This window comes from Atractosteus spatula, chromosome 2, assembly GCF_055471065.1.
Source record: "Atractosteus spatula isolate fAtrSpa1 chromosome 2, fAtrSpa1.hap1, whole genome shotgun sequence".
Taxonomy (NCBI): domain Eukaryota; kingdom Metazoa; phylum Chordata; class Actinopteri; order Semionotiformes; family Lepisosteidae; genus Atractosteus; species Atractosteus spatula.
The window spans coordinates 37,768,543-37,782,048 of NC_142707.1; the positions used below are offsets into that span (position 1 = coordinate 37,768,543).

The following is a 13,506-nucleotide window of genomic DNA, read 5'->3' on the forward strand; positions in this document are numbered from 1 at the left end:
AAAAAACATTCATGGGCCATTAAATGAATGTACACTGTGCATTCAGGTCAGGTACAGTACCATAAGGTATTGTGCTGTGTAAAAGCTTCAAGCATCTTGGACACGGACAGATGTTGTGAGCAACTTTTTAAAGAACCTTCACTGTTTTTTTTTGCCTATGAAAACATCATTGAGGAAGCAAGGAGGCATTGAGGTTAGCATTGTTAATGCACAACTTGGATCCTGGGTTTGATTTGATGGTTAGCATGTTCTCCCCGTGATTGTGCAGGTTTTCACTACGTGATTCCTTCTGGTTTCCTCCCTCCATCCAAAGACAATATACTCTACATACATTACTTGGCATCTCTTAATTTTCCTTGTGTGTGTACTCTGTGGTGGACCACCTTGTGCCCTGTACTTCCAGGACAGACTCTGGTTTGCTGCAACACATACCAGGAATATTGTAAGTGGCTTTCTAATAATGGATGAACAGATAACTTTAATACTGCTTAGTTTGGGTGAGATCCACAATGATAAGACTAAAACTGCAAAATACAGTACAGACCTCAACTATGAGATAGAGGATTGACATAAAATTGTGTTCTTGCATAAAGAAGGTAAAACACTTCCTGTACACCTGAAACAATAAAAAATGTCCAAGATTTTTGTATAGCAATGTAAATGATCCATATCTAAACTGTCCACCACTGATGTCAAACATAAGAATTGCTCTTCAATCTGTAAAGCGCCTGCAAGATCAGCCCATCCCAAAGGTGATTGATTAGATTGTTTTGCTGCCTGGTGGCACTGAATCAAGACATTAACTATGTAGTAATTAGATACCAGAAATTCAGTTGTCTAATGTTTTACAGTTGACATCCCTCTCCTAGATGGCGCTCCATTTTACTCCTGTCAATAGTTCCCTGTGATCGTTTATATGTTTTCCAGGTGTGCACTGTTGTGTCTCCCCCTATTTATTCTTAGCTTCTCCAGGGCTCTGGGCTCGGCATTAGGGTACGGTTGCTGCGAGGCCCGCCTAGCACCAGGATACTCTACGTCCATCTCCTGAGGGCATACTGTAGGCCTCATCCCCGACACCTCCCATTTTCTGAGCCCGGGGTCTGGAGGAACTCGCCCCGTCATCCTTGGACCTCCATGTTTTCCGTGTGTTCTTGTTTTCCCCTTCCAGGGATTTTAACCTTGTCACGTCAGAAGATGGATCTATTGTTGATGGACTCATGGACTGTGCCTTGACCTGCCTTTGGACCTGCTCATATTTGGATGCCTCTGTCTCCCTGTTCACGACTGGGGCAGTAAAGTAACAGTCTCACAATCGCTGTTACTTTACGGCACCATTAATAAACCCCTGTGTGTCTTCCCGTACTCCAACTCCTGTCTCCTTCAGTTCTTACTGCTTCGCATAGGGTCTAACATAACATTCGACACGGACTATAGAGCCTGTCCATAACACAATGACTGTAAGCTTGCTATAGTGCTTTTCAAGATGCCTACTTGTGTGCAGTCTTAATTATTGTTATGCATACAGATTCCCTTAGATGGTCCTTCATGGATCATTGCACATGACTGATTCAGGTCTGGGTCAATCACAGGTGCCTCTGTTCAGCTGGTAGTGCTCTGAAATTTTGTAGTGGATGAATGGATCTTGAATATCCTTGTGACCTAACATTTCAATATTTCTTTCAACTACATTCCTACATATAACATGTATATCTTTCTATATCTATATCTTTCACTAAGTAGTAGCATCTGTCCCAAGTCATTAAAACAGATTTACTGCATGGTGTGTATGTTTGTAAACATCAATTATGCACATGCAAACTCACGTGCACACATTTCTTAGCATTGTCACACCTATAGTATAGGATATGCACACCATACACACAAAAATGGCTTGTAAAGTATGTTTACAGGACGTTTTCTGCATTTTATTGAACAAAAAGCTTTGCAAACTAAAAAAAGAACATAAGTTGTATTCAAAATAAGAGCCACAATCTGTTTAAGAGAGAGTGACTACCACTAAACCTTGACTGCTACAAACTACTTTAAGTATAACATACACATTTTAGATATTCAGGGTAAATCAAAATGAACTGAAAGCAGCACACTAACTGGAGTTAAACCTGTGTATAGTATGCAGCTCGGTGCTGAACTAATGTGCTACAAAAAAAAAAACAATTGCAACGAACTTGGTCATTGAAATTAGTCCACAACACTGTACTAAATCTGTTCTAAATTGCAATTAACCTAAAGTAACAGCTTTAGGTTCAGCTGCTGTCCTCTAGTTTACTAAAGTAGGGTACTAACTTAAACCACCCCTTCACATGATTTAAGCAACTTATTAGCATACTAAGTGGAACACAGGATCATATTAGAATGTTCCCAAATATAATGGAAATAATATTGTCCCAAAATAATGATTTTATGCATCCATTGCTTGAAAATTATTATAATACTTAATCAAAATTGTAGTCACACCACATTTCTAAATAATGATGTTTACTACCACATTTATTAATAAATGTTTTATTTATTCATATAGATAAAGAAGTTTAATGTCTATTAGTAGCCGTATTAATGTTAGTACATGCAGAGCCTATAGTGTATGTGATAGTGAATTTTAAGTTTACCCTAGAGAGTGAAGATAACCGAAGTTAAGAAATACATATTTAAATCGAGTGTAGAGAGAATACGTTGTATTGCGGGCATATGTAAGGGTATGATAAAGAAAAAGTCTTCGTATTATCTTTTGGACGTGATTCAAACAGTGTTGAAACAGACAGAATTGTCAGGGAACCGATAGGTAGAATAGGAGGATCCTTATGCATAGCCATGAATCCTGCAGAATGTAGAGTAGCACAGGGACAATATCCAAAACACATAATCCAGAGGCTTGGTCGATAGGAGAAGCAATCAGTCTGGTAACCAGGGAAATCCAAGAAAGACAATCCGAAAAAACGATATCCAAAGAGCGTGGTTGAAAAAGGCAGGAGAAAAGATAAGGAACCAGGAGATCAGTCAAGAAGGTTTAAACGCACACAAGAGAATACTAGGGAAGGCTTCTCAATAGTGAGCATGGGTTGGTGTGTGAGGGAACTTTAAATACTGAAGGGAAAGGAACATGGTTGGATAATTGGTCCGGGAGTGAGAATCTGTAGCATCTGGTGCATGTGAAAATGTGATGGGTTCAGTTAGGGATCGTGAAACAGTGGGTTTGGGAATGTAATGGCGCTTGTGAGGGAGAGTGTGGGGCATGACAGGAATATTCGGAATGCTTTGGAGACAAACAGGTGGGTCATCCCAGTCAAGAGCAAGGTTGTGTAAGAGTTCACAAACCACAATGATGTTGCTGGCTCTTTGTATGCAGACCAAATGAGAGAAATGAAAGTAAAGCACTGTTTTGAAATTCTAAAGGCCCATAAGGTCAGAACAATGATAAACTGAAATGACTTGAAAAGATCTGTTACAGATGTCTCCTAGGTTTACCTTTTTAGAGCTACAAATATATATATATTGTAACGCAACAGGGGCTCAGGCGGGCGCCCTTGCCGCATTAGGTCGGCTCCCCACCGTCAGGGGCTCGAACCCGGGACTCCCATGTCACTCAGCAGGGACCCAGCCCGGTGAGCCAAAGAGAGATCTCTCTACAGCCCAGTAGCTGTAGTCCTGCTATCACAGGGAAGGGCGGTGACGTCACCTGCTCTGGTAAGCCGGCTCTTACACAGTACCTGTCGGCCGTAAGCGTTACACTCTCCCCCGCTTAAATCGCCGTCCCTGGCGAAGGGCTATCCCACCCCGCTTCTGACACCAATGTAACGCAACGGGGGCTCAGGCGGGCGCCCTTGCCGCATTAGGTCGGCCCCCCACCGTCAGGGACTCAGACCTGGGACTCCCGCGTCACTCAGCAGGGACCCAGCCCGGTGAGCCAAAGAGAGATCTCTCTACAGCCCAGTAGCTGTAGTCCTGCTATCACAGGGAAGGGCGGTGACTTCACCTGCTCTGGTAAGCCGGCTCTTACACAGTACCTGTTGGCCGTAAGCGTTACAATATATTTATTTGTAGGTTAAATCCACTCCCACATGCCTGCACCTTATATTAATGCTACTTCTGATTAAATAATAAAGTTGCTAATACTACTGGACATTAGCTTGTGCTTTCTGTAACGATGAACTAAATCCACTGTAAGGAATATACAGTACAGTACATGCTTTAGTCAGTCATCTCACTATCCACTAATTAAAAAAACTCTTGAGATGAACAGCAACCAGGGTAGCCTCTGAAAGTGCATACTGTAGCACTTACCTTTATAATATTATAGACACAAATGTAGCTTATACATGAAACTCAAACAGCGAGCAACTTGAGCTAAGTTTGAGCTAATTAGAATAACAATAATGCTGAGCCGTTATCACCACACTAAGAACAGTTTCAGCTGGTCTCCAACTTTGTTCCACACGTTTTTTTCTTTGCAATTGAGCTCAAAGCTGGAGATCTCCAGGACAGTATTAACCGAAAGTTCATTGCAATTGACTCTCATAGTCTTTCTCCCAAAGAGCAACAGAATCAGTAACACCCTTCTATACCAACACCCACAAATTCAACCCATGTGAAAATGTGAACCTCAGAATTTGTAAACCCATGTGACAATGTACATTAAATAATATAATGCAGTTAATGAGGTTACACCTAAGTGAACTAATTACATGTCTTTTGAGGCCCTATTAGGTGGCCTCTACTGGCCGGCCCATGGAAATGAGAGTCTACTACATTATTTACTATAGTAGGTAATAATTCAAAAAAGGGACATGAACTCTAATACTGTATGTTTTACAGGCATATCAAAGTAGTCTAGTAGTTTATCTAGTAGTATCATGAAAATACAAGATACATTTTAAAAATGCTTTATTGTATTAATATTATTCATTATTATATTAATTCCCTCTGTTAAATGTTATTTAAACTGCTGTTATCTATTCAGTGTAAATATTATCTTCCTAAATAATAACATAAAGTTTGTCTTAACAGAAGGGATAAGGGAACTGCAAAGCTAAAAAGTAAACCTGTGTTCGCCAGGTTTTACCAACATTAAAATTAGAATAGGTCACAATATATTATTCACACAGCACTAGACAGTGAGACTACCCTTCTGCTCTAAACTAATCTTGTTCAATTCAGTGTAAACAGATCTCCATAACATCGAAAAGTCGCTGAGTTCGCTATTAACAAAGCTGATACTAAACATTGATTCATCAGAAAAAAAAAACATCTTTTGATCTTCTGTGACCAAGGTTATCTCCACTTGCTGCCAAATGTTGCCACGCAAGTCACATCTATGTTGATTCAAAGGGATTTACCCAAGGTACAGCTCTGCAAACCATAATCTGCAAATGTCTCTTACTCCTTTTGTCACTAATTGGTCTGTTTTAAGGTCTTACATAAGCATTTGATGTGGGTCTGGCCAGCTGTCTTGTCTTGTGGTGGTGACATGTGAGGTGCCAGTATGAGATCGATCAATAACACAATCTTACAGATAAGACAATGTTGCTGGGTGGATATGAAAATGAAGTAGCCCAGTTAAGTGGAATATTATTGATTTGGATTATGCTGCCCAGGCACTTAAAATACATGCTTTACACGGGCTCAACTATGTAGACTTCACAAGCGTTTTGTATATACAGTAGATTGAAGTTTTTAAGAAAATAGAGGCTTTTTCATTTTTTCTTCAAACATCTTATTTTTGACAGTTGACTAAGGTATGGTATAAAATTGCAAATACTTAACATTTGAATAGACAATGATGAAGACAGGTTTTAACTTATGTTTACAAACAAGGAAGTACACAATCAGATTGTGTATCAGTAAAGGAAATATAAGCACCACTGAACCTTTTTAATAAGGTTTCAGTCTCCTGTTCTCAGTGATTGCAACTGGGCTGTTTATTGTCTCCCTTGATAATTTATTCTTGTTTTTTTTCTGTGCATCTCTTGCTACACTTGTTTCTGCTCTTAGCTGAAAAAACTGCTGTAAAATATTTTACTTATTCTTATTTATATGTAGATTCTGTTTATAAGAAAACTGTAAAATACCTAAATGATCCTATAAACTGATTTTTTATATTCAGCTCCTCAATTTCTCTGTTACATTGTTTCATAAGTTCATTTCTGTCGAACTTAGTGTAAAACAATTATCGATTATCACAGATAACAAAATTATTACTCCTACTTTAAATTCATGGGCTATATAAACTATCCTTCTTAATGCATACTTACATTTCTTATAGGAAATGACAAATCGGATACTAAAATTCAGTGCACTAAATGTTTATAATTAACCATACTGCAGTACTGCCCTTTATATGTTATTATTCATTTCTTGGCATGGGCAGCTCTACAGTCTTGATGATGGCTTTACAAGAAGCTGTGCTGATTTCATATTCATTCAAAAACCTGACAGCCATGATTTTTAAAAACATACATTTGACACTAGATTCTTAAAAACATTCATTTGAAAAGGAGTGATTCTTTGTCACGGAACCTACCTTTTCTTACCGTCTCTTTTTGCAGACTTTTGTAATACAGCCCTTCTTCTTAAGTATTCATTTTGAAACTCATTATATTTGGCAGTGTGTTCTTTTATCATGTCTGTTGTTTTCTTATGATGCTTCTTCACAAGTTCCTTCATTTCTTTGTAATGTTTTCTCTGTTCTCTTACAAATGCTTTTTGTTGTTTCAGCTCTTCTAAAGTCTGTGCTTCAATCTCTGTAATTACAAAGGACAGAAAGTGTTGATGCTATAATAAACTTATCACTGCTGAAAAACCTTGCACAGCTTCCAGCAGTCTTTTAAATTTGAATTTCAAAAGAAATGAGATGGGAAGTTATGACTTTGAACTACCTGAATCTTATACTGGACCTACGACTGAGAAAATACATACCTAAAGGACATTTGCATTTGTGATTTTTCATTAACTAAAATTATAAGCATAAGTTTTTGTTACAGAGGACCTGTGCCCATATGCGTGAGCATGGAGTACAATACACGTGGGTAACTCTTTTATGCAAATGGTTCAACATAAATGTTAGAGTTAGTCTAGGAGCAATTTAGTCACCAGATTTGCTTAATGCTGGAAAAAGAAACTAACGAAATCTTGAAATAATCTTGAATTGAAGCCCTTGAAAGCTTTACAGATCGCACCCAATTAGGTGATCAAGAAAATTGATCCATTGACAACATTTTAACTGGTGGATTAGGGGAGGATTTAAAAGTATTTGCTTTTTTGTTTAGATGAAAGTGGCTGTACACATAGTTTTGGAATTAGTGCAGAAAAATACAATGAAGACTATAAGTAACTCCTCCTTTCAGGAATTAAGTAATATGAATTGATGGAGAAATACTAGAACAAAAAAAGGTTTATTCCTTGCTGAAAAGAGAAGAAAAGAAACAATGTTTCAGCTGTGGAGCCTTCTTTGGGTGCTGATGCAGCGACCTACTTGAAAGACTAGAACGTATTGTTATTTCATTTTCTTGGTAGTATTATTATTAGATTTATGACAAATTATGTATTCTCAGAGAAAAAAAATCAAGACTAACAACAACCAATTAGCTAAAAAATGAACAAATCGAAAGTCTCACAGCAAATCTAGAATATAAAATCTTTGGAAATTAAGTGTTATAAAGTGATTATTAATATAATATCAACCAAAGGGTAGGGAAACGAAAGCCTACACAGAAAGAAAATATTTAATACTGAGATAGTCTGGCCATGCCATTTGAAAAATGAACACCTTGGAAAAGACCATCATCTATTAACAAATTTAGAAGAGGTAAAAAGAAGGTAAAAGAAGAGGTAAATTCAGCATAAGAACAAGCAGATGGAATGGTGTTCAGAAATCAGCCAAAAAGTGAGAAGACGTGACAGAAAACGCTGTAAAGCATGAAGGTATAACATAATGTGACAGGATATAATCTTCGGAGACCAAAACTCTAAAATGCTTTTTTTGGCAACAATATTAAGATAATAAAATTATATCTAACGCAAGTAACAAGAACACCTGGAAGTGAACTGTGCTTTTTTTTCAGAAAAGTGGTCGTAAGGAGCTTAGGTTTTCAAATAAACCAAAAAATAAAGTTGTAAATCTAACCTACTTCCTGTCATCACTTCTGAGTATGATTCTCTAAATACTCCTCTAAAATAAATTTTAAAAAAATACCAGACACTGTATATCTGAATCATGTAGTAGACCTATGACAATGTAGCATCAGGTCATAATTGATATGACGCTCTTCTTATATGAACTTACATGAATCCTAAAATTTTGTGGGGGGTAATACAGTATACAGTAATTGCATGGGGATCAAACAACTGCAGTGTTAGCAGCTTAACACTGGCTGCAGCTTTTAAACAAGCAATTTTGCATTTAAGCAATGGAATGGAAATGACAGTATAAAGCCTGGTGGGTACAAGTCAAAATGTGGACAACCGAAAAGGTCACAAAGCATTTTTGCTGCATCTTTCAAGACACACAACATATATTAAGAAAACTAATCCACAGAGTGGGGTAAAATTAAAGGGGGGTATTTGTTCTATCAATTGTTTTAAGTTATAACTAAAAAAAAACAGACAATAAAATACTTAAAATGATTATCACACTATGCTAGTCTCGCTATTAGCATTAAAATGGGTACCCATGGAATATTACAACTATTACAGACTTTACATCATAAAAAAGACTCCTTACCTGTGAGAACACTTTGTATAACATCTTCAGTTTTCACTGTTGTTTTCACTGAACCTAAAACAGACATCCCATTTTTAAAGTCATTTAGAAAACAAATACTGTACATGCACATTACTGAAGATTCATCTTAAATATTTTTAATTTTCATCTTTAATTTTGAAAATACAATGTGCAGTGCCATACAAACATTTGACAGCTAAGTCAAAAAATGTATTTTTATTTTGTTGTCAAGAAATTTCTATCTTTGATCATGAGATTAATATAAATAATATGTACCAGAAACTACACATTTTATTTTGGAGTAATTCCATGCTTACATCAGATTGTTTTAGAAAAAAAAACTCTACTCGGTGATTTTAAGTGACCATTAGTAATGGGGCACATTCTTTTGAAGTAAATTGCAGTGCGTAAAAGTCACTATTTGGTTGTGTGTCATATGATTACACAAAGAATTTGGAGATCCCAATGGGTTGCATAATGTACTTAATTCATTTAGTGCTTGCAACGGATAAGCAAAAATAACCATTCTGACTTTGCTGTCATAACACATTGTGTGGGCACTATTCTAAATGGTATCAACAATAATAACCACAAAACATATAATATTTTTGTTCCTTAAATTATGATAAAGTTATGGCATGGATCTATAATCATCTTACAGTAAATCATCCTCGAACCCCAAACATCCAACCTATTAGAGGTCCTAGCCCTGTTCTTTGATGTTTTACCAAGATGGTGTTTTTATTCACTAACCTTAAAAAAGTGTCCCACAGGCAAGTAGAATTACTGTTGGGCTAAAACTCCTTCATAAATCTGTTTATGTCTTCTAATATTTAGCCGATATTTTCTTTAGCCAATATCAGCCAAATATATTATTGTTTTTATTTATTTTATTCTCTCATCTCCCTGCCTTTATTGATACTTTTTATCTGAAGACCTGAAATAGGACAGACAAATATATTTCCTGTGAATCTCCTACCTGCTGGTGGCGGAGGGTGAACTGTCTGGGACAGTGGTTTCGGAGCAAAAGAGGGGGTGTGATTTACACCATTTTCGGCAGGGGTTGGCTTGGGATCACTGTTAGGTTCTGACAGCATATCACCTGGTTCCACCTAAAAAAATCAATACTGTATCAAATCAAAACAAATACTGTATTTCAAACTAAACTGTGAAAAGGCACCAACCACTGTTTTGCTTCGAACAAGAAAGGGTGACATACTGTACAGTACAGTATATGACATACAGTATCTATCCAAGAGACATTTTTAGTTAATACACTGATACTATGACAATTACTTTTAAATCAGGAAGGGGAGGGGGGTAAGAGCCCATTATTGTATATTTAGCAGTGCAAATGTGTATGAAATCAGCCATGTTTCTTATACAGTATATACTGGAGTTTTGCAGTATGTAAGCTACTGTATCTCTAGTTTTGAAGCCAAAAGAGATGAATTACATGTCAATTATATTTTCCTAGTTAAATCATTTTAATAAGCATATCCATCTCAGATTAACTTTATTCATAGTTCTTACAGTATAATCCAAATATATTAGACATATACAGTACTGTTTCTATCTGTACATTTAAACATTCAAAAACACCAGCACAAACATTTGTGTATTTTAAACTGAAGCATTATGACCTAAAAGGTCTTAAGTTTAAGCGAATATATCTTGATGGACAGATTCACATATCTAATAACTAAATAATAATTATATAACACAACTAACACATCATTATTGCATATTTAAAAAAAAAACATTGCTGTCTTTTTGTTTATTGCAGTAAAACATTAGAAAGGAGAGCACAAAAGGAACAAGCATGCAAATCTGTCAGTACCTCCAGCCTGCTGCGTAATGTATAAACGTAACTGTGGTATCCAATTCTCCTTAGCATTGTTCAGCATGTTCATGCTCTGGATGCAGTATGCTCTGTCACTTCAGTTTAAGTATCCAGTGCTGCACTCTCCCCTCCCACTAGCATAGTCCAAGTACAGAACCCTCATCTACTACAGTTTTCAACAGCACTTTCATGTCTATGGGCCCCATTGGCAACCCAGCTCCCAAGATAACCAAAACTGTTTCAACAGCAGTTGCTATGGTGCCTGATTTAAGTGGTTCTTGATTTGCTCTCCTGTCTGTTTCTTCCTTCACTCTTTGTAGGTAATAACAGCCAGGAGAGAGTTGTTTTCATCTTCTGTTCCACCCTTACAAATCTACAATAGATTGCCTCAAATATGTTGATCTTAATGGTTGGAGATGCAATACTCAGTTGCCCTAGTTATGCTCTTAAGTTAGGTAGGTTTAAGTGAAAATTTGTCTTTTCTGAATTAATTTTACTAGTACATTTGTTAACTGGTGAAAACAATTTTATATGAACTGTGACCACACATGAACACCCTTACAAAAATAACACAGAGAAAATAGGAATAAAAATATTGATTTATATTAAAAAATAACAAGGTCTAACTGGTAACATTTTGCTAGTATCTTTTTACCATGGTTTAATTATATTCCACATATGCAAGACACGATCTGAAGGTCTATAAACTGGATAAGGTACCTTGGCTGAAATGCTATACAGAGACAACTATTATATTATACTACAAGGTTCCTAAGGTGTTCTTTTCCCTTTTATTTCACTTACTCCATAAGTTTCTGTAAAGTTACAAAAATAAGTATTCACATCTTGTGTGTAAGATCACTTAATACAAAGGAAATCCTCTCTATTATCTCTTAGGAAATGAGAAATGAGCTTTTAGAAAATGTCTATGTGATATCAAATCAGTTTAGTTGATCAAAAAGAACTAATTAAGACTAAAACTGAAATTTCCCTACCTTCCTCTTTTTACAGATATTTTTTAATGAAAATTCAATACTGTGAAGCATGTGAATTGTTACCTACAAGTAAGGATATGCAATGGGGAATTAGTTGTCTAGTATGCCTCCTATAAAGAACTCTGTTACTGTTTAATGTACAGTACATGCCTTGTGTGTCTTTATTCTGATATTGTTAAGATATTTAGTGAGGAGTTGAATTTTTGTGACACGTAATAAGGAAACTTTTTTTCCTTCCTGTCTTGCTACTGTATATTATGGGGGGTTTTGACACGAGTCTGCAGTCCTATGATGTTTACTCTGGGTAAGGTGGGTTGGCTGCATTAATGTTCATCACTTTTCTCTGCTACAAGCTAAGTGAGGACAGGAGGTGGTGACTGTTTCGGTCCGTGGGAGGGAGCACTAGCAAGTGCTCTTCAGTTTGTGAATTGGTGTGGCAACTTATGGGAAGGAATTGTTGAAGGTCCTAACTGCCCTGATGTTGTAGTATCCAACTATCCATAGTTTCTGCTCAGAACACTTGTGTTTTCTGTCAAAACACTCTTATTGTATATTCTCCATGTTGTTCTTGTTTCTTCAACAACCCTATTTATATCAGAGAACAAGTACAGACATTTTTAGACTTAATTAGTCACAAAAACCATCAATCACAAAAAATCCTTACCTCTTTGCTGACATCCTCTTCCTCCTCAAGTGTCAGAGCAACTAGTTGTCTGGCTCTCTGCTCCATGAGGTTGACATATCTGATTGGGTTGGAGAGTGCTTCAATCACATCTGTTAACAGCACGTTACCAAAATGCAATTAATGTTTTGCTCTAGAAACCTAATAATAATGTTAACAAAAATCAGTGGATTGTTTTTTTCACTGCATGATAAAAGACTATCTGTAGGTCTGACTGGCCAGAGGGAGGCTCCAGAAGTAGGAGTCCATGAGAAAGAGAGATGTGGACTTGGGTGTGTGACATGCAGAGCAGGAGTGTGAGATGTCTAGGAATAGAGGGGCTCCTAGATTAAGTAAGAAAGACAGTGCGTGATTCACTGAGGCCAAGAGTCTGTGAACCAAGGACTTGGTGATGAGAATTGACATTCAGGGATATGGCCTCAGAACAGGTCATGAAAGGACCAGAGCATGAGAGAGAATGAACAAAATGAGAATGAATTAAATGAGAAACAATGAGATGAGACATGAGATGCCACCAAAAACATTGTGTCAGACGTATGAGACTCTAACACTGAGAGTCTACAAGCTGAGGGTTCAGAAGTTGTTGACAGTGGACGAGCTCAAACAGTGTGAGCATAAGAAACTAGAGTATGTGTCATATCCTAGTTGTTCCAATGAGAGGGCAGTGTAGTAGCACCTCCCTCGGAGGAGAGTAATGTATGTGCTGAGTGGGGAAAACAGAGAAAAGGTTTCCCCGAAAGGCTGTGAAGGTTTGTCAGTCACTATTTTGAATGCCTGTTGTGAAGGCAAAACAAACTGCCTAGGAGTAGAGAGGCTCCTAGATTAAGTAAGAGATTTCAAGTTGCAGGAAAGACAGTGTAAGGTTCACTGAGCCTCAGAGTACATGAGCCAAGGACTTGGTGATGAGAAGAAGCTGTAGGAAATTCCAAAACTGGGATCACAATACACACAGAGAAAACAAATTAATAGTAATAGTAATTTCAGTCAGTAACAACCTTTCCTAAATAAAACACTAAAATAAGCTATGTTAATCAGTTTCAATATACAGTAATAAAAACAAATATAAACAGTATATAATTCATACATTAGTTGAAACCACATACAGTAAAATCAAGATGTCAGAATAAAAACTCTTTTCATTAATAAGAATGTTTATAAACAAGTACGTCTTTTCAGAACAGCTATAGTAAATCCCAAAACTCTTGAAGACAACTAGGAACAAGTTCGTCAGAGTGCTATAATTTTGAAACAT

At 36.8% G+C, this 13,506-nt stretch overlaps 1 protein-coding gene across 1 annotated transcript in view; it reads right to left on the bottom strand.

Annotated features, from left to right (window-relative positions):
* plcb1 (phospholipase C beta 1) overlaps positions 1-13,506 on the bottom strand; it is a 366,687-nt gene that overhangs the window by 52,781 nt on the left and 300,400 nt on the right. The window contains exons 24-27 of the mRNA XM_088933143.1: positions 12,237-12,346; positions 9,714-9,846; positions 8,735-8,788; positions 6,536-6,755 (exon numbers count right to left, since the gene is read on the bottom strand). Of these exons, the coding sequence (XP_088789269.1) occupies positions 6,536-6,755; positions 8,735-8,788; positions 9,714-9,846; positions 12,237-12,346 (517 nt within the window). The remainder of the gene's footprint in view (positions 1-6,535; positions 6,756-8,734; positions 8,789-9,713; positions 9,847-12,236; positions 12,347-13,506) is intronic.